Genomic DNA, 19,137 nt, shown 5'->3' with positions numbered 1-19,137 from the left:
TGTCCTTGATAGGTGTCTGAAGTGTGGGAACTTATTGGTATAGATCTTACTGGACCTCTTCCTAAAACTTCAAGCGGCTTCCAGTATATACTTACTGCAACTGACTACTTTTCAAAATGGGTTGAAGCTTTCCCATTAAAAACAAAATCTGCATCTGAGGTAGCCCAGCACTTGTGCTCCATTATATATAGACATGGCTGCCCCAAAAGGATTTTGTCAGACCAAGGCAGAGAGTTTGTGAATGAAGTAAGTGTTAAATAATTTTCAGTTACATTTTTTAACTTTACTTCACTGGGGTCAAAGATTTTTTTCTTGTGTGCTTGTATAAGAAGTATAACCTTGTCCTTTTCTGTTGAAGCTCAACTCTGATCTTTGCAAGTTATTGCAAATTGAAAGAAGTGTCACAGCAGCATACCATCCACAGACCATCTGTGGATGGTATGTTGTCATTGGTCTTTTCATCTCATCTCAACATAAAAAGGTATGCCTAATTTTTATCTATCAGTTTTTAATAACATTACTTATGTTATTCAAACTTAATTGTTACTTAATAATTTATTAATTTCTTTACTTCTAATTAAACTTTCTGTCTTACTTACTGTGTTTACATATTTCTATGCCTGCATTTAGAGCCCTCCGAAAACTGGTGAATGACCAGCAGAATAACTGGGATCTGTATCTAGAGCCCACCCTGTTTTCACTTCGGTCAAAAGTACACACCACAACAAAATACACACCTTTTTTTCTGATGTATGGAAGAGAAGCAGTATTTCCATCAGAAGTGCCTGCTCAAGTGCCGGTGAGTGTTTGTCAAATTCTTTCTATGTTAGAACAAAGAATTGAAACCATTTAAGAAAAAAACCCAGTAATGTCTTTATGAATATGATATCATCTTGTTTTAATTGCTAATATCTACAAAATTTTAGATTTCCAACATCATTCTGCCAGACGACAAAAGGTACAGTGACTATGTACAGTCTGAAAGTGAAGCACAACATGCAGTTAAAGAAACTGCACAAGAAAACATTGCGAAGTCACAAGACAAGCAAAAGGTTGCATACGCCAAGCGGGCCCTGAAAAAGTACAAAAATGTTGTGTACAATGTAGGGGATCAAATTCTGCTTCTAAATATGAGGAAACGTGGGCGAAAAGGAGGAAGACTTGAACCGGATTTTTCAGGTCCCTGCACAATTGATGACTTCAGTGGAAAATGTGTTAGACTGAAAAACGCTGAGGGAAATACTTTAAAAGGTCTATACAGTATTGACCACATTAAACCCTATAGAACAAGCCACCCTGTCAAGTCTCAACTCCAACTGAACCTGTTGAGAGTAGCCCATCTTCTGAGATGTGGCCTTGCAGTCCTCAGCATCATCATGAAGCGCTGCAAAATAACAGATCCTCTGTCATTCAGTTTGCACCAAAAATAGCTCAGGTAAAATCAGTCCAAGCACCAGAAGAGCTTGTACCAGTGATCCCCCAGAAACCCAGCACGCAAGAAAAAGGTGGCATAGCTAAAAATCTCATTCTGACCGGTTGGTCAATTGTTGCCAGTTTGGCTAGTCAAATGGATAGAATGTTTTATTTTTTTCTCCCTTCTTGCTAATTTTGACCTGTTGGTCCAATTTTGGCTAATGTCTGATTTACATAAAGCTACTCCCCTCTGGCATGTTTATGTTGTTGGCCCGTTGGCCCTTGTCTGCTTGTGGCCTGTTGGCCCTTGTCTGCTTGTTGGCCATTGACCGTGATTTTCAAATGACAACTGTTATTACTAAAGAAACTTATCATATTTTGTTTTGTAGTGAAGTGGCTTTGGGCTGCAAAAGACACCGGGCGTGTGGAGGCAGTCGTTGGGCCATACAAATTGTATGACTCTTCTTTTCGCACACTGGAGGATAGTGGGTGGCTTTCTGATGAGGTAAGTGAAATAATCATTTTTGGTCCTAGTGGTGGTCTGTAAAAATAATCTTCTTTTAATCCAAACAGGTCTTTGATGCATACCTGCACTGCCTCATTAAGAAACAAAAGGCAAGTAAGAACGTATGCCGGTTATTTCACAAAGGTATTTTATACAATTTTGTAATCTTTTTAAAAAAAAAAAATCTTGCATTTTTCAGAAACCCGTGCAACCTCTCTGTTTTCTGGGAAGTTTAAATGTGTCAGCAAGGTAATGTAGATGTTATATTGGTTATATAGTGTATGCTATGTAAATAAATCTAAACCTTTTATAAACTTAAAAATATTCCACAGATGTTGTTTCTGGCGTAGGACATTTGGTTGTGCCCACTGAACTCTGGTGCACACTGGATCCTTGTGGTACATGTTCACACCTCGTGTGTTTTTTCTCTTTTTTTGTTTTACTGTTATTTTTAGCAGCATATTCTTATTTTAAAAATGCTTACAATTGATTATGTTTACTTAAGTGAGTGTAATACACATATTCTACTAAATACAATTTTTATTTTAGGTTGTCAAAATCTCCTCACAATCTGTACTGCTGTTAGACCCTCTTGGAAATGAAGGTTGTTATGAAAGGAAAGTTATGCGTAACTGGAGGTATTCATCATTCATTAATTATCTGTTTTAGGTTGTTTGGTTTGTGGGGTTTTTTTTCTTTTTATTTAGAGCAAAATGCTGGCTACATTTTAAAAACTTGTTTTGTTTTTATTAGGAATTTTCTGAAGATGAAAGGAAAGGAAGAGTCCCGAGTGGATTGGAAAATGGAGACTCTGCCACACAACAAGCAGATGGACTCCAGCAGTTGTGGAGTTTTAGTGTTGAAGGTATTTAATAAGCAATTGTATTTAATGTATTTAACTAGAATTAAGTTAATCAATTGCAATTACTGTAACATATTTTACAGTTTGCCGAACACTACCTTCTGAGTGGAGAGGTTACTAGGGTGCTGTCCACTCCAGAAGCCATTGGGCTGCACCGCACTGAAATTGCTTGCGAACTGCTAGAACATCAAAGTAAGTTGAGTCATGTGCTTTTGTATTGCAATAGCACTTTCAGTTTTGTTTAAAACTGTTAGGTTTAATGTCAGTGTGTTTCTAGGTAATGCTGTGTAGTTTGTTCCATGCTGGAAGCCGATCCTGAGTCCAGTATGATTGAAATGGTAAAACAAATAAACCACAAATGCAATATACAGTGGCTTGCAATAGTATTCGGCCCCCTTGAACTTTTCCACATTTTGTCACATTACAGCCACAAACACAAATCAATTTTAATTGGAATTCCACGTGAAAGACCAACACAAAGTGCTGTACACGTGAGAAGTGGAACAACAATCATACATGATTCCAAACAATTTTTACAAATGAATAACTGAAAAGTGGGGTGTGTATAATTATTCAGCCCCCTGAGTCAATACTTTGTAGAACCACCTTTATCTGCAATTACAGCTGCCAGTCTTTTAGGGTCTGTCTCTACCAGCTAGAGACTGGTAGAGACATTGGTCTTTCACGTGGAATTCCAATAAAATTGATTCATGTTTGTGAATGCAATCTGACAAAATGTGGAAAAGTTCACGGGGGCCGAATACTTTTGCAAGCCACTGTAGTAATTATTTTCTCATCAAATTCATAATGTTGGTTAACACACTTACACCCCCCCCCCCCCCCTTCTCCCTCTTCAGGTGCAGTGCGAGTTTTGTTCCAGATGGGCACATTTTGGATGTGCTCAATATGAGAGCAGCCTGGACAAGTACCTGTGCGACAAATGTGCATAATTTGTACACTGTTTCTTTTTCAGTTCTTTCTCCCTGTGTTCTGTTGGATCTATAAATGTCAAATATATGTATCTGTAAATATATTCAGTAAATATATACTGTAACTATAATGGAGTGAGTTCATTGTCAAAGTTTATATAGTCAGGTGTTCCAATCACTTCAGTGGTGACAGCTGTATAACTTAAGCACCTTGGCATGCAGACTGCTTCTACAAACAAGTGCCAAAACATGCTACCTTTGTTATTATAAAGTAGAAGCATAATTCTGACAGGAAGAATTATGTGCCAAAACATGCTACCGTTGTTATTATAAAGTAGAAGCATAATTCTGACAGGAAGAATTACGTGCCAAAACATGCTACCTTTGTGAATGTGACCTACAAGCACACTTTAATGGGTAAAAAGAAGTGTCAAACCGAACTGAATATCAGCTACAAACATACTCTGATGGGCAAAGTTAAGTGGCAAACCATCATACCTACTTAAATTTGTGCTGGAATTATTGTTTGGCAGCAGAAATGTGCATAAATTACATACAGTAGGACATTTTGCCAAAGTAGGACAGTTTGTCATATGGCAGCGTAAAATTATCCTACTGGTAGGACGTTTCGCCAAAGTAGGATGGTTTGTCAGAACACCGGCAGCCTCGCCTCTGTCAGTGCGCCCCAGGGTGGCTGTGGCTACAATGTAGCTGCCATCACCAGTGTGTGAATGTGTGTGTGAATGGGTGGATGACTGGAAATGTAAAGCGCTTTGGGGTCCTTAGGGACTAGTAAAGCGCTATATAAATACAGGCCATTTACTGTTTATTTACCATTTTGTTTACTGTGTCACGGTCTACAGAGGCAGGCCGTGCGGTGGTGTGTGTAATGGACCCAGGAGCGTACACAAGTGAGTAGACGGGAGTGAGTTTAACAGAAAGCGAGCCTTTAATATGACTGAAGACCAGGAATACAAACACAGCAGGGATAGCGTGGCTAAACTATAACTAAACTGGGAAAACTAATACTGTGACAAACTAAGAGAACTCTGAGACGAAGATGATCACAAAAAGACTGATCGTGAAAACAAGGGGGTGAGAACACAGACGACGCGACACAGACTACATGAAACACAGAGACTAAACACACAAGAGGGATGATCAGGGGAAGTGGCCACACATGGGAACACAGCTGACACAGATAAACATAACAAGACATGGCAGGAGTAAACAACACTGACGGGAGACTGTCAAAGTAAAACAGGAAGTACACAGAGGTGCAAACAGGAGGAGAGAGAGAGCACGGGCATAGTGGGCTGGGGAAACATGGAATGAAACACAAGGAGGGGAGATGAGGGCTCACAGATACATAGAGGGGCACACAGGGGATAAAAGTCACAAGGGGAAGTCAAATAAGGAACAACATAATAGGACAACTCAGGAAACATGACCTAAATAAGGAACGAAATACAAAAATACAAGAAACTAAGAATACTGGGCCCACATGGCCCAGGACCATGACATATTGTGTTTGTGTCGATTTTGAGTTGACAGGAATCTGATGGAGAGAACAAACACAATCCAGTCGTAGTTACTGATCCATCATCTGTTCATTGATTGACACTGATTGACACATTTTGGAGATGTTAGCTCTTTATACAATAAAGTTAAAGCGGGATACAAATAACATCAGGCTGATCCTGCCACAATTTGTTCCCCAGTTCAAATTACGGACAAACAGTATCCCACAGTTGTTTATGTTTTTAAACCCATTTTGCACAGAGAGGCATTTTTTGAAACATGCATTGATAGCAATGTTGAATATTATTACACATGAAAAAACACAACTAGACGTAAAATAATCACACCGTGACGCTTCTGCCTTTTTAAATGGAGGGACAGTAACTGCGTGTTTATATGTAAGCTGTAAAACCTGCAGATAGTCAGATTAACAGTATTTTGTCTCTATCTGCCATTCTGAAATTCATCTCATGTAAACAATAACGTGGCGCACAGCATGACGTGAAAAAAAGGCACATACCTTTGACGTTGGGTGATGAACTCTGTATTCCTTGTCTACACGTAAACGCAAAAAATTAGTTTTAAAAAATCTCAGTTTTCGGTGATTCGAAATGCCGTTTACGTGTGGACAAAACAGCTGCGTTTTCAAAAATACCCATGTAGGTGTGAACAGAGCGTAAAAGAGTTAGTAGTTTGCAAGGTTATTATTGTTAACGAAAACTAACGAAATAACGAAAACTAGATGTGAAAAAACATTTTCGTTAACGGAAATAAAAAATTTAAAAAAAGGAAAACTAACTAAAACTGTAATGAGTGTTCACAAAACTAACTAAAAGTAACTGAATTTATAGCAAAAACATGTTTAGTTTTCATTGATGTGTGCGTGTCATACAATAGTCAAGGGTGAAAATGAAGTTTAGTTTACAGATTTTTTTCTTGCTGTCTAATTATGCCAGCAGGTGGCAGTACGTTAGTCGAGTCATCTGTGTTGCTGCTCCGTCCACATGCAGAATCATGTCAGGAAAAGTCGGGAGAAAGCGCCAGAGTCCAGTTTGGGATTACTTTGAATATGACTGTGTTTTGGATAAAGCAAGTGTCTTGTAGTGGAAAGAGACAAATTATGAAGGACATTTCTAAAGGGAAAAAAATCCCACAAACCTCAAAGTGCACTTGAAAAGCTCACACAAGAAGGCTAACCTAGCTTACCTTGAGAAGGTAAGGGAGCACACTCAACTCTCATCCCCAGAAACAGAAGCTAACCCCAGACAAGGCAGCGTGATGCATCCCGAGACAACAGGACTGGGACATCTACATAACTGTGTGAGTCAATTGCCTTCAAAAAGTTTATCAATTCACTTGAACCAAAATTACGAACACCCGGTGCTGCAAGAGTTAATAGTCTCATTGGGGCCAAGATATACATTTTATAGTTGCCTGGTATCAGTGGTTGTTCATCTGCCTTTATTTATTTATTTATTTATTTATTTATTTAAAGAACCCATAGGTGGGAATGTGAGTTGTCTGTCTCTGCGTGTTAGCCCTGCGACAGACAGGCGACCTGTCCAGGGTGCAGGGTATGGTAGCTGGAATAGCAACATACCCAAGGATAAGCAGAAGAGAATGACTGATATGATGAAACTGGGATTTTGTTACACTTAATTATTGCAAACACAACTAAAACTATAACTGAAACTAATCAAAACTAAACTGAAACTAAGGATTTTCAAAAAATAAAAACTAAACTAAACTAGCAAACAATTGGTAAAAACTAAAACCTGGTAGTTTATTTTCTTACTACCTGTAATTTATTCCAGATTACTTGTATTTGTTTAATTGTTTACTAAATGTTTGAGGTGTGAAAGAAACCGCAATGGAGCAAAATGTGGGTGTGTGTGGTTGGAGGATGTGTTTGTGCGTGCGAGAAGGGTGGGAGCGCGCGAACATTTTTCTTGTAAAACAAAGGGGAGCCTAGCAAAAAAAGTTTGGGAGCCACTGCTTTAATCATTAAAATGTCTTAAATGATTAAAATGAAGTAAGACAAAGTAAAGCAATTCACCATATTTTAGACAGTAGAGATAAGTAAACATGTTACATTTTCAGATAAAAAGTTATTCTGTGTTATAATGTCTAATATGCTCACTGACTCAACTTTTTTTTAGTATTTCCCATTACTTTCATACCTAGTGCTTCATTTATAAAAATTTTATTCTCAATATATTCAAAGTATATTCTCAAATACTCAAATCCTAAATTGGGTAAGTTGAAACTGAAGCTCCCCCATAAATCTATTGGAATAAAAAGTGTAGCCTTCACCTCTAGGTTATAAAGTTTCATAAAGAAAAATTATTTCAAGCTTCAATGCTGAACTTGAGTAAATGTGATGAGTTAAATTCCATCACTTCCAACAAACACTTGGAGCAACACAACAAGAACACAGAGAGAGGTGAAGTGAGTGAAGTGGATCAGGTTTTCACCACTGTCAAACACACTGTCATCTATCGGACAAGTGAAGTCTAAATCACTATCAGTGCCTGGCGAGGTGAAGGTAACAAAGCCTGGTGATTTGCCGGTGATGGTGTCGCTGATCCATTTCTGGTACTGGGACACACGAGTGTAGATCCCAGGTCTCATAGGCTCAGCACAGCCATAACCAAAGCTCACAACTCCACTTTGGACCCAGACTGATTCTTTCTTTGTCATAAGTGGTCCCCCGGAGTCTCCCTGTAAAAAGAAATTGATAAAAGTTAAGACAGATAGGCGTCCTGTAGAGGTCCTGACTTGTCTCAGTAAGATCAATCCTGGTGAAGTATGGATCGTGTCAACATGAAACAGATTATTTGCATGTCTGAGTAAGAGGCCATGGTGCAGTAATGTAACAAGTAGTGTAACAAATGATTTCTACATGAATTAATGAAGTAACATGATGCATTACTTCCTTAAAAAGTAACTAGCAGCATTTGTTTTATTAACATCCCACTCTATCTTGTAAACAAACAGTGGCTGTTACCTGACATGAATCCTTCCCTCCAGCTTTTAACCCAGCACAGATCATGTTCTCTGTGATCTCACTGAAGTCTTGATAGTAGCATTTGCACTCGTTGCTTCCCACTATTGGTACATTCACCTCCTGCAGGATGTTGGAAAGTGAACCATCACCTAATTGGAAAAAATTCAAATGCAAGAGCTTTTAAAGCCAGCACCATCTTCTTCTCCCTCCACTGTGGATCATCTGCCTCAGTCTCATGCTATTCTTAGCATTCTTTCCTGCTATGTCCTCCTCTACACCCATGAAGCTCTTTTGTGGTCTTGCTCTTTTCTCTCCTGCATGGCAGCTCCATATATTCAATACCCTTTGTCCACCATGTTCCCTCTTGTGCACCTCTTCTCCACTGTATAAACCATATGTCTAACTATGTCTCCAAACCGCTCAACCTGAGCTGTCCCTCTGATGGTCTCATGAATAAAAATCGAAACATCTAGAACTGAAGAAGCTTTTCGGATGAGAGTTGAAACGTCTTCAAGCCACTTAAAGGAGTCCAGATGCTTTTCTTTACAAGCTCCTTAGACATCTTTAGCTCAGCTTCATGTCTTCTTGTTAGAGCCACCATCTCCAAACTGTACATCATACTATTCACTATTCTTTTTGAACCTTGATAAAGTAAGTAAAGTAAAATAAACTAAATTTTTTGTAACTTACTTGCCGTACTACCAAAACCAGTGACCCAGCTGCTGGTCCCACTGTAGAAAGTGCTGTTTTCAGAGGCTAAACAGATGGGTTGAATGTAGTCTGTGAAATTCACTGGAGCCGACAGCTTCAGGAGGCATATGTCGTTCTCAATTGTTAAAGGGTTGTAGTTGGGATGGCAAACAATGTTTTCAAGTGTCTGTGTCACCTCATTTGGGTTTAAACCTGACTGGCTGTGGCGACCCAGATGGACCTTTGTGAAGGAGAGTTCAAGTCTTGACAAAACGGAAAAAAACGGAAAAAAATATATAGTTATTTTCATAGCATCTTATGTTGACCATTATAACAGTCACCATAGTAACAAATGCAGTAATATATATATATATATATATTTATATATATATATATATATATATATATATATATATATATTCCAGTTGATGGAAAGTTTCTCATCTGGCTGTGATTTAATGTGCTATTTATATAGAGTCAAATCAAAGCAACAGCAACAGTTTCTTCAAGGCCTTTTATTCATGTTAGTATTAGCCATCAGTCATTAGAACCAAAAAAATAGCTTAAAAAAAGGGACCACATGATAACCAGACAAGTGCAAAATTATCCATTTTCTTACAAATCACAAGTCTAAAAAAACCCCCAGAACTTTTTGAAGTCAGGAAACAGTGCTAACTCCTGCAACACCATGCAGGAACATTATTATTACTAAAAATGGAAACTTACAATGGTGACTTACAATGAAATGCAGTGAGCGGCCGTCAACACCCACTGGTCGGTGATGAGGGACCCTCCACAGGAAAAACTGCCAAAAATGGATAAAGCTGCCTGCCAGGGCCAACTTCCTGGGGGTGCATCTTGACCTCCTACAATTCTGCTATGTTTTGCAGTCATGCCGCATGCTGATAAATAAAAATGGATGCAAGTTAAATGGTGAGTACGCTGATAAGCCACAATAAAAACCACTTACTGGTAAAGCAAAGAGCATTCCTTATTGTTTTAGGCGTAATGTTTGGCAATTTATCTGTCATGTTGTTTTTGATTGTGTCTGCCTGCAAGCGCCTTTACTAAGAAAGATGCAAAGATTCTTAAAACATGCTGATTGTACAACAAACTCCACTGACTGTAAGTCAACTTTCAAACCTCCCCAGACTGCAGCTTTTTATTCAGTTTGGTGCTGATATTTGTGAAGATTCTTGTTTTTTTGCAAACAGGGCTTAATAATACTATATTTTAGGTAGACTTCCTGCAGTATTCTTCAGATTTTCAGAGAGAGCCAGTTGTAATTTAAAATGCAATACAATATGCAACATTTTATTGGTGGTGTAAAAATGATCATGTCTTAACTCATGTAGTAGGGTTAGACAAATATATTTGCTCTGTTTGGTAACTTCAATCAAAGCTGTGACTTGGTCAGTATATTACGGATATTCGGTCCTCTCCAAATTAAAATTTTCAAAGTCACATCTCAACAACAGTTGCCTCAGGTTGCTTTGTATTGTAAGGATAAAGACCCTACAGTAACAGGAAGAAACCTCCGACAGAACCAGGCTAGGGGAAGGACGGCCATATGCCACGAGTGGGTGAGAGTGAGGGGAGGGAGACATGACAAGACATTCAATCCTAAAATATGTTGGCATCGTATCCTGTCCTTGCTGTAAAACCAATATGTTTAGTCATTGTTTATAGTTTCATAACTTTGGCATTTAATATTTAACTTAACAAAACGTCTATCCAAGGGTGTAGACTGTAGGATTAATGTCAAATGAAAAAGACTCCGAGCACTCCTTTGTTGCTGAAACAAATGGGAGGAGTATCGTCTATTGTCTGCAGCTGAGAGGAGGAAATAATCATGTTGAAACCTGAAGCTTGCAGAATGTGTAAAATTGTTCTTGGATGCTTACCAGGCTGCTGTGAATCAGCATCTGAAAATTGAAACAGCGATAACTAGTTAAAACAGTGTATTGCACATCACGATTTGCTTTTGTCAGCACGTGTCAGAGAGAGAGGAAACAAATATGTAAAAATTGAAATTGGACCTGCTCACAGAATTTTAGGAAAAGTGAGTGATTTAAAAACTAAAACTGTCCTTTCAGGAAATTTAAAAGTGTTTTTTCCAATAGCAAATTAAATATATTATATTATACTATATTATGTTATATTACATCTTATGATATTGCCCATGTAATTTAAAAATTCAATTTCTAATATCGTTTGTCTGCTAACAATTCAATTTTATTTATTTATTCAACAGCAATCAAATCAAAGATTTTGTCATTTGTACTTGTGCCAGTATCGTCTCTTCCCTTATAAACACTGGTTTTTATTAGGTTACTGAATTCAGCTCTGCCGAACACGTGCTAAACACGTACTTGCCAGTTTATTGATGAATAAGTTGGAAATGTCTATATAAAATAACACAATGTGACTTTCCTGTCCTTACAGGGAATATGCCAAGTGAGCCCTTTAATAGTAACCTGGCAGAAAAAATGTGACTAATGTTTAATGTTTTGTATCTCTGTATTAATCTTTCGCTCTTCTATAGCCCATAAGAAAATAGTGTAGTACTGCAAATAAAATCAATTTCTCACCTTTGCACAAGAGAACGACGATCACAGAGAAACAGCACACAAACTGTTGGAGAGACATTGTTAAGTACACCGGTTTTAATTTGACTTCAAGTATTAAATATGGAAATCCTGGTGAGCTCCACCCACGAGATCATGCCTCCACACTTGTCCTTGCCCTCACTGACCACTGGACCTACATAAGCAACAAAAGACAAGGAACCAGGTCAAACAAGTTGGGCTTGGTGCTGTTGTGGAAGTTTCCATTTAATAAAGCCTGCAGACAAACGGTGAGTGGAAGCTAACCTCCTTTAATCAAAAAAGAACAAAAATCCAAGCTTGGTGAGAGGAGCCATTGCGGGAAGAATGACTAGCAGAGTCTCTCCTGAACCCAGCAAAGTCCTGAGTTTAAATGCCTTCTACAGAAACAAAAAGCAGTACAGTGCTGTTTTCACACATTTAGTCCTCCCCCAAAGAAAAGTTCACACACTCTTGTTACCTCTCACAGTGTTGAAGAGACAAAAGACTCTTCCTGTGGGAGATCAGATAAAATCACCCAGCTGTTTAAAGGCATGAATAAGGTGTGAGACATTGAGACATGCTAAAACCCAGTGGCACCAAAGCATTATACAATAAATAACAATGCGTTTACATGAGAACAAAGTTCATATTCAAAAGATGAATGGATGAGTGAACATGAATGAAATAATTACCCAGATTATTTTCCTGAGAAACACTTCCTTCAACCAGCAGGTGTGAATATGAGACCGTATCTATGTCATGACATGGAAAATCTATGGAGATAAAACATTAACTAAACTATAAAACCAAGGTAATGTTTTAATTATGACATCATTCAATACTTTGATTATTTTTAGGTATGATTATTTCATTTTCATTTTCTCATTTGAAAAGCTGCATATTGTAGATACATGCTCAATAAAGTGAACTACCGTATTTCCCGGACTACAAAGCGCACCTGTATATTAGCCGCACAAGCTAAAATCAGGGGAAAATCCTGTTTTGTACATACATTAGCCGCACCTGACTAAAAGCCGCAGGTGTTTCAATGTTGACTTATCATATGTAAGAGAATATGCACAAAGGGAATTGTCAGGAAAGAGATGGCTGTTTGGAGACACATCCCTTTTATTAATATTTTGAAAAACAAGTTATGGGTACATATTTGCATAACTTTTTAGGTATATGTACAAGTAGCGGTAATTACAAGTACGTATGTACCGTGCTTCATAAATGGATAACAAATGTAGTACATAAAAATAACCTACAGCACACCAGAAAAATAGATTCAGACTACCTTTTAGGCTCAGGTGCAGTGACACGGCTTTAACAAGAAGAAAAGTCAAGTCATTCACCACCATCTTCCTGCGCACTAAAACCACCAAAGTCCTCTTCTCCAGTGTCGGATACGAACAGGCTCAGGATGGCTTCGTCATCCACTCTCCGCTTCTCTCCTTCGTTGTCACTTTCAAAACCAAAGAAATCCTCGTTGTCAGTGTCAGAGTCGAACACCTTCAGAAGGGCCGTGGCGGTGTCCTCCTCTCCATCATGCAGCAGTCCAGCCCTTCAAAATCCGTTGGTGATCGTGGATGTTTTCACACTTTTCCACGCTGTCAGATTCCACCGGTGGAGTTGAGCATAACTTGCTTTTCGCAAGTTTATGGCCGCTCATCATCCACGCCTCCTGCTGAAGGTGTAGCGCTACTTTGAAGTTTGTTTTTCGCGCTACTTGTACGGCACTATGTTGCCTGGCGGATGGACATGTGACCAACATACCACTCTTGAACCCCAATACTGTGTGTCTGATCACATGCCCTTCCGGGCATGGAGCGTGATGTCACGGGGGTGGGCGTGGAAAGGATTTTGGCCCGATCCGCCATTTTGGGGGTCTAGCGCAAGTGAAAAGGGAGCGAAGGCACACACAACAGCCATGGTTCGTATTTGCTGTGTGGTCGGCTGCAATGTTCGATCACACGACCGGCAAGAGAATAAGGTTGAAAATGGTTTATCTTTTCATTCTTTCCCAACCTGGAAGCAACATGAGCAGCTCGTGTATTGATGTTACCAAACGAAGGCGTCCAGCCTGGATAGCAGCTGTGAGAAGAGCTGACGTGCAGTTCTCTTCCATCTCCAAATATCTGTTGGTGCTCCAGACATTTTCATTCCGGTAAGTTCTAAATATGTTCATATCACTCTTTATAGCCTATTAGTATTATTTTCTATGCGCTCTGAGCTCATAGCAAATTAGAACAAACATCCTACTGAGTGATTTTGCAGAACTACCTTTTATCTATAGAGATGCTAATTATTTGGCATTATTGCAGCAAACCAGCCTATGAAATAGATGAAACACATCGTGACTGAGTTCCAGCGCTACACAAGGGACCTGCTTCAAACACACCACCATGCCAATCAGATTACTTCTTCCATGTGAGGGTGAAGAGGTGACCCTTCTGGATAAGATGGTGAAGGTTTGCTGCGTTTGGTGAACAGTGTGATAATAAAACCAGGGAAAAATGAAACCTTCTCCTGTTAAATGTTCTTAAGTCTTGTGCTGTTAAAATTGCTGTATTTTTTCAAAAGATACAGTAAATAAAGTAATGTTAGTAGTGGGTGATATCATGTAAACACTCATGATTTTATGTAAACATTTTGTCATTTGTAAACTATAAATGACATGGATTCTACATTGTAACTGATGTGATGTTCTATAAGGTGGTTTTAATAAAAAAAGAGGCAAAAATTAGTTTGTTTCTTTATTCAACTTTTGAACAGTGGTACTCAGTATATATTCAGTAAATGCAAATTATTTACACGGCAGTGTACTACAGGCATAAATCTAGACCCCTAGATAAAACATTATGGGTCATTCCCACAACCCACAGCTTTACTGTGTTCCAGCAAAGATTCCAATAGCAGTGACAACTCCTCCAAAGTAGCAGGTGGGATTTTTCTGTTTTGAGGACGGCTCCTTTTCCCTGTCACTACAGATGGTCTGTTTATGTTTTGATCAAGAGCCTTTTTTTGGGCAGCTGAAGAGGAGAAGTCTATCTTATGGCCAACCTCTGGCTGTATCTTGGTCATATTACCCAGGAAAACCCAGTATGCAGGTTCATCTGTAACAGTCCTTGTGCCACGGATCAACACTGTTGCTTCTACATTAAACAGAAGAGCAGCGACGTGGGTGCAGGTCTCTGCGACTCCGGCCTTACAGGTGCAGTGGGCGGCTTCAACCTTCCCTGTGATGCTCACAGTGACCCATGGCTGCAATGCTGGTTCATTCAGTCTTTGAGAGTGCAGGACCTGAAACACACACAGACAACGTTCATTTAAAGACAAGAACTATGAGCCAAGGCCGACGTAAATGTGTTTTATCTACTTTATCATAAATGTAACAAAGTGTTTAGAAAGTTAGCACATACATGTAATTTTTCATTTCTTTATGTGTCCATCTATAGAACGCTGCATGTTATATTCTAAATCTGCCTGCAGAAAATGAACCTAAAGTATGTACCGGTAATGCAAGGATGTCATCACTTTAGAGATGGAGAAAGCATAAAGTGACAATTATGAATCCCTTAATATGATAAGGAGATTCTGCAGGTCATTGATCAATATATAAAATTAAAATAAACTGTATTTTTAGTGACACAAGATACAAACATGGAAGCAAGATGTATAATTAGGATTATTTATAATAAATATGAATAAAATTACTGCAATTTCTTTAACCATAAAGAATAACAGTCCTTCAGGAGAATGTCACAACAATGCACTGAACTCACTATGTTATCCACCTAACAGCCTCCACATGTTCTCACTGTAATTTCCCCTCATGAATGAATTTATGCTGCACTAATGTGAATGTTTGCAGGGAAATCAAACGCATTTCACTCGCAGTACTTGAGCTGACTTACCTTTGTTTGAATGACGACTTGTACGCGCTGATTCCACAAATAAGGTACGAAAATATGTCAGGCTACATCAATAGCGGTTGGTCTTCAGGGTTTCTACTCCACGGCCGTATTTCATACGGGTCCACATTTCCAATGCACGCTATTTTCTGCAAGTACCGCCACTTCGCCTCTGAATGAAATCGGTCTCTATACAGTTCATTCGCTTTTGAGCTGCTTTTAAGCATCTTTCTTGTAGTCGTCGTTCCAACACAGTGTGTTTGGTTTGATTCGTAGACCCCGAAAATGGCGCTGCGCTCCCATAATGCATTGCGGCGTGACGTCAACTCCAAAGCCCTATATCTGGGACTCTCCACCATTTGACCTTAGAACTGAAGAAGCTTCTCAGATGAGAGGTGAAATGTCTTCAAGCAACTTAAATAAGTCCAGACGCTTTTCTTTGCAGGTAGGAGCAGTGGTTGAGATTGATGTGGGGCAGGTGAAGAATAAGTCATAGTCAAAGCCCGGGGAGGTGTAGGTAACAGCCTGGTGGTGTTCCGGTCACGGTGGCACTGATCCAGTTTTGGTACTGGGACACACGAGCGTAGACTCCTGTTCTACTAGGTAGGGTGCAGCCATCACCAAAACTCAGAACTCCACTCTGGATCTAGATACCTATATTATTTTTTGTCACAAGTGGTACCCCCGAGTATTCCTGTAAAAAATGTGTAAGTTCTTAAAACAGACTTAGATCAGTTGAACATCTCATGGAACTTAATTTCTACTAAATGCATAAAATGGTTCTGGAGCTGTTCGTGTTAACCGTCAATCAGACACACATAACTTGTACTGATTAGTTATAGTATCATCCAACACTCTCACCTTCACATGATTAAATCGTTTTTAGTCACTGACAGAGTATCACAAAACTTGAAATAAATCTAAGTGAAATGATGTATGAATAAATGAACTTGAACAAATAAAGGCCTCATTTTCACTCGTGCTCAGTGTGGACTCGACTCTACTCAGTTTTGGTCATTTTGTCGTACAGTTGATTGTGCATTGGGTCATTATAGCAATGGGGCCAAATGTCCAGTGACATCATTTGTATACATCACGGCCAAAAAACAACCAAAACACAACAATGGAGTATGGGAAGCTCATCTTGCAACTGGAAGGTTGGCAGTTTGATCCTCTGCTCTTTTTGTCTCGGTCATTGTGCCCTTGGGCAAGAGACTTCACCTATCGCCTACTGGTGTTGGCCAGAGGGGCCGATGGCGCGATATGGTAGCCTCGCTTCTGCCAGTCAGCCTGCTGTGGCTACAACTGTAGCTGCTTCCACCAGTGTGTGAATGAATAGTGGAATTGTAAAGCGCTTTGAGGGTCTCGAAAAGCGCAATATAAATGCAATCCATTATTATTATTATTATTGTTATTATTACCACTACTTTGAGGCGATGGTATACCTGCTGCTCAGTCTATGGCATTTTGTCAGACTCAGGGACCATGGCACTGGTTTCTGTTTAGCTTTTTCTCTTTCTCTTTCAAAAACGGCGGTTTTCATTACTGTTAAGGAGTCCCTCTCATGACTCATCGACCTACACCACTGACTGGCCTATCAGTGACATGCAGTCTGTTGACATCACATTTACGTATCGATTTCCCCCGCTTGGAATACTGGCTGAGTAGGTACAAAAAAAGTACCTGGCACCAGGTACTACCACCTAATGAAAACCCTGAAAACTGAGCTGAGTCAAGTAACTGCTAATGGAAAAGGGCTATAATGTTAATAATCATAAACACTACAGAAAAACAGTGAGTGGTTGAAAGCTGATACTCAATGCAGTCAATTAGGCTTTACATTACAAATAAGCACAAAGTGGTAGTCAACTGACATGAATCCTTTTTCAATCCAGCACAGATCAGGTTATCTGTTATTGCAACCAAGTTTTGTAAGTCACAATTGCACTCATTGTTTCCCACTATTGGTACATTCACCTCCTGCAGAGTCTCTGGGGTGGAACCACCACCTAATTGAGAAATTTTAAAAGAAAGAGCATTTTTACATGTATCACTAATATAAAAGAAAAATATATATTTTATAAATTACTTGATAGGTCACCAAAGCCAGTGACCCAGCTGCTGGTGCCATTGTAGAAAGTGCTGCCTGCTGAGGCTAAGCAGACTGGCTGAATGTAGTCTGTGAAATTCACAGGAGTCGACACCTGCAGGAGGCACATGTCATTCTCATATGTTAAAGCATTGTAGTCGGGATGGCAGATGATGTTTTCAAGTGTCACAGTAACTGCATTTGGAGTAATGAAGTGAGCAGCTGTCAGCACCCACTGGTCGGTGATTAGGGACCCTCCACAGGAAAAAAAAGCCAGCATTGGCTAAAGATGCCTGCCAGGGCCAACTTCCAGGGACTTCATCTTCACCTCCTACGATCCTGCCATTTTTATTAGCTCTGCCACATGCTGACAGAAGAAGACACAAAAGTTCAATAGTGAATACGATGATCAGCCTGGAACTGTAAATTACTAATACCATTTACACTGTAAATTTCAAAAGATTATGAAGGGAAGCAGCAACTACTCAAAAAAAGCTTTTCATTGTTTTAGTTGCCATCTTGGCACATATGTAGCTCAGACAACAACAGGTGTGGGTTTAAATAAAAATAAAATAAAAGACCCAGCCAAAATTGTTTTCTTGCTGAAACAAATGAGTTACAGTAATGTTTGTTAACTGTATTTACAGCACATCTGAAATGGGGAATCGTGCAAAATTGTTCTTGGATGCTTACCAGGATGCTGTGAATGAACATCTGAAAATTGGAACACAAAGACCGATATATCAAACCAGTGGTATTGCACGTCATTACTACTGAAATTCTATTTAAACCCAACTAATGTGAAATTACTTCACTTTAAAAAAAAAATTATGTAAGTAATTAGTACTTACTTAATTAGTATCATTAACTACTATTACTTACAAATTTAAAAGAGAAATTAGATAATGAAATAGAGGTGACAAGAGCAGAACTTAAAAATGTCAAAAAATTATCTATCCTATCTTACAGAAATGTACAGGCAGGATACATTTCATAGTATCCAGAAATATATTTTTTAGAGTATAAAACTCTTTAACATCTGTAGTTAAACTTTTCACATTTCATGTGAAAAGTTTAACTACAGATTTTAAAAGTTTAACTACATTTTTCTTATGACATAGTTCACATGAAATGTGAACTATGTCATAAGAAAAATGTTTAACAATGCAAATACAACTTAAACTTTTCTCTCACCTTTGCCAAAAAGATTGATCATCACAGAGAAAAAGCACAGGAACCGTTGGAGGGCCATTGTTGATTATGCTGGCTATAGTTTGTTGGTCTCACCCACAGCCTGATGCACCCAGATCTGACCTTCCCCCCAATGACCACTGAAATAACAATAGTAACAAAAGATAAAGCAACAAGTCAAATAAGTCGGTCTGTGTGCCGATGTTTGATAAAAGCTCAAATGATTCACACATTCTTGGAAATACACACTGGGATTCATAGAAATTTTATGTAAGAGAAGAAACTATTCTAAAGGCTGTGGTTGGAGGTTGTTTTCTCCAGCCTGGAGGTGGATGTTGGTGTTACTATAAAATCTATCAACCTAACATGCATAATTTATGGCTTTAAAACATTAACTAGTATGCAAAATAAGTAAGCAAGTACGTTTT

At 38.9% G+C, this 19,137-nt stretch overlaps 2 protein-coding genes, 1 long non-coding RNA gene and 1 pseudogene across 6 annotated transcripts; 2 read left to right on the top strand and 2 right to left on the bottom strand.

Annotated features, from left to right (window-relative positions):
• Positions 1-601: 601 nt before the first annotated feature.
• Positions 602-3,840, top strand: LOC113012866 (uncharacterized). 2 transcript variants are annotated; one of them, XM_080291961.1, is made up of 8 exons: positions 602-799; positions 927-958; positions 1,803-1,918; positions 2,468-2,556; positions 2,672-2,783; positions 2,864-2,972; positions 3,058-3,118; positions 3,638-3,840. In XM_080291961.1, the coding sequence occupies exons 1-7, from the start codon at positions 753-755 to the stop codon at positions 3,069-3,071; spliced, it is 519 nt and encodes a 172-aa protein (XP_080148087.1). In that variant the 5' UTR covers positions 602-752; the 3' UTR covers positions 3,072-3,118; positions 3,638-3,840. The 2 variants fall into 2 exon arrangements, with proteins under 2 accessions (XP_080148087.1, XP_080148084.1); XM_080291958.1 differs by lacking the exons at positions 3,058-3,118; positions 3,638-3,840 and having other exon boundaries at positions 603-799; positions 2,864-3,051.
• Positions 3,841-7,211: 3,371 nt separating this feature from the next.
• Positions 7,212-11,929, bottom strand: LOC113019094 (trypsin-3-like). 3 transcript variants are annotated; one of them, XM_080291939.1, is made up of 8 exons: positions 11,801-11,929; positions 11,645-11,690; positions 11,519-11,561; positions 10,832-10,852; positions 9,667-9,829; positions 8,928-9,190; positions 8,238-8,386; positions 7,212-7,951 (listed from the first exon to the last, which is right to left on the bottom strand). In XM_080291939.1, exons 5-8 carry the CDS (start codon positions 9,819-9,821, stop codon positions 7,616-7,618), a joined length of 903 nt encoding a protein of 300 aa, XP_080148065.1. In that variant the 5' UTR covers positions 9,822-9,829; positions 10,832-10,852; positions 11,519-11,561; positions 11,645-11,690; positions 11,801-11,929; the 3' UTR covers positions 7,212-7,615. The 3 variants fall into 3 exon arrangements, with proteins under 3 accessions (XP_080148065.1, XP_026018391.1, XP_080148069.1); XM_026162606.2 differs by having other exon boundaries at positions 11,519-11,690; XM_080291943.1 differs by having other exon boundaries at positions 8,238-8,357; positions 9,124-9,190; positions 11,519-11,690.
• A 1,466-nt stretch (positions 11,930-13,395) lies between these two features.
• LOC145421530 (uncharacterized) lies at positions 13,396-14,261 on the top strand. Its single transcript, XR_013902915.1, has 2 exons — positions 13,396-13,682; positions 13,840-14,261. It is a non-coding gene; the product is annotated as an uncharacterized LOC145421530 (long non-coding RNA).
• A 3,001-nt stretch (positions 14,262-17,262) lies between these two features.
• LOC145421526 (serine protease 27-like) lies at positions 17,263-18,091 on the bottom strand (annotated as a pseudogene).
• Positions 18,092-19,137: the final 1,046 nt, after the last annotated feature.

The sequence above is a fragment of the Astatotilapia calliptera genome, chromosome 3 (assembly GCF_964374335.1).
Source record: "Astatotilapia calliptera chromosome 3, fAstCal68.1, whole genome shotgun sequence".
Taxonomy (NCBI): Eukaryota; Metazoa; Chordata; class Actinopteri; order Cichliformes; family Cichlidae; genus Astatotilapia; species Astatotilapia calliptera.
This window is presented reverse-complemented; position numbering and strand designations above follow the sequence as displayed.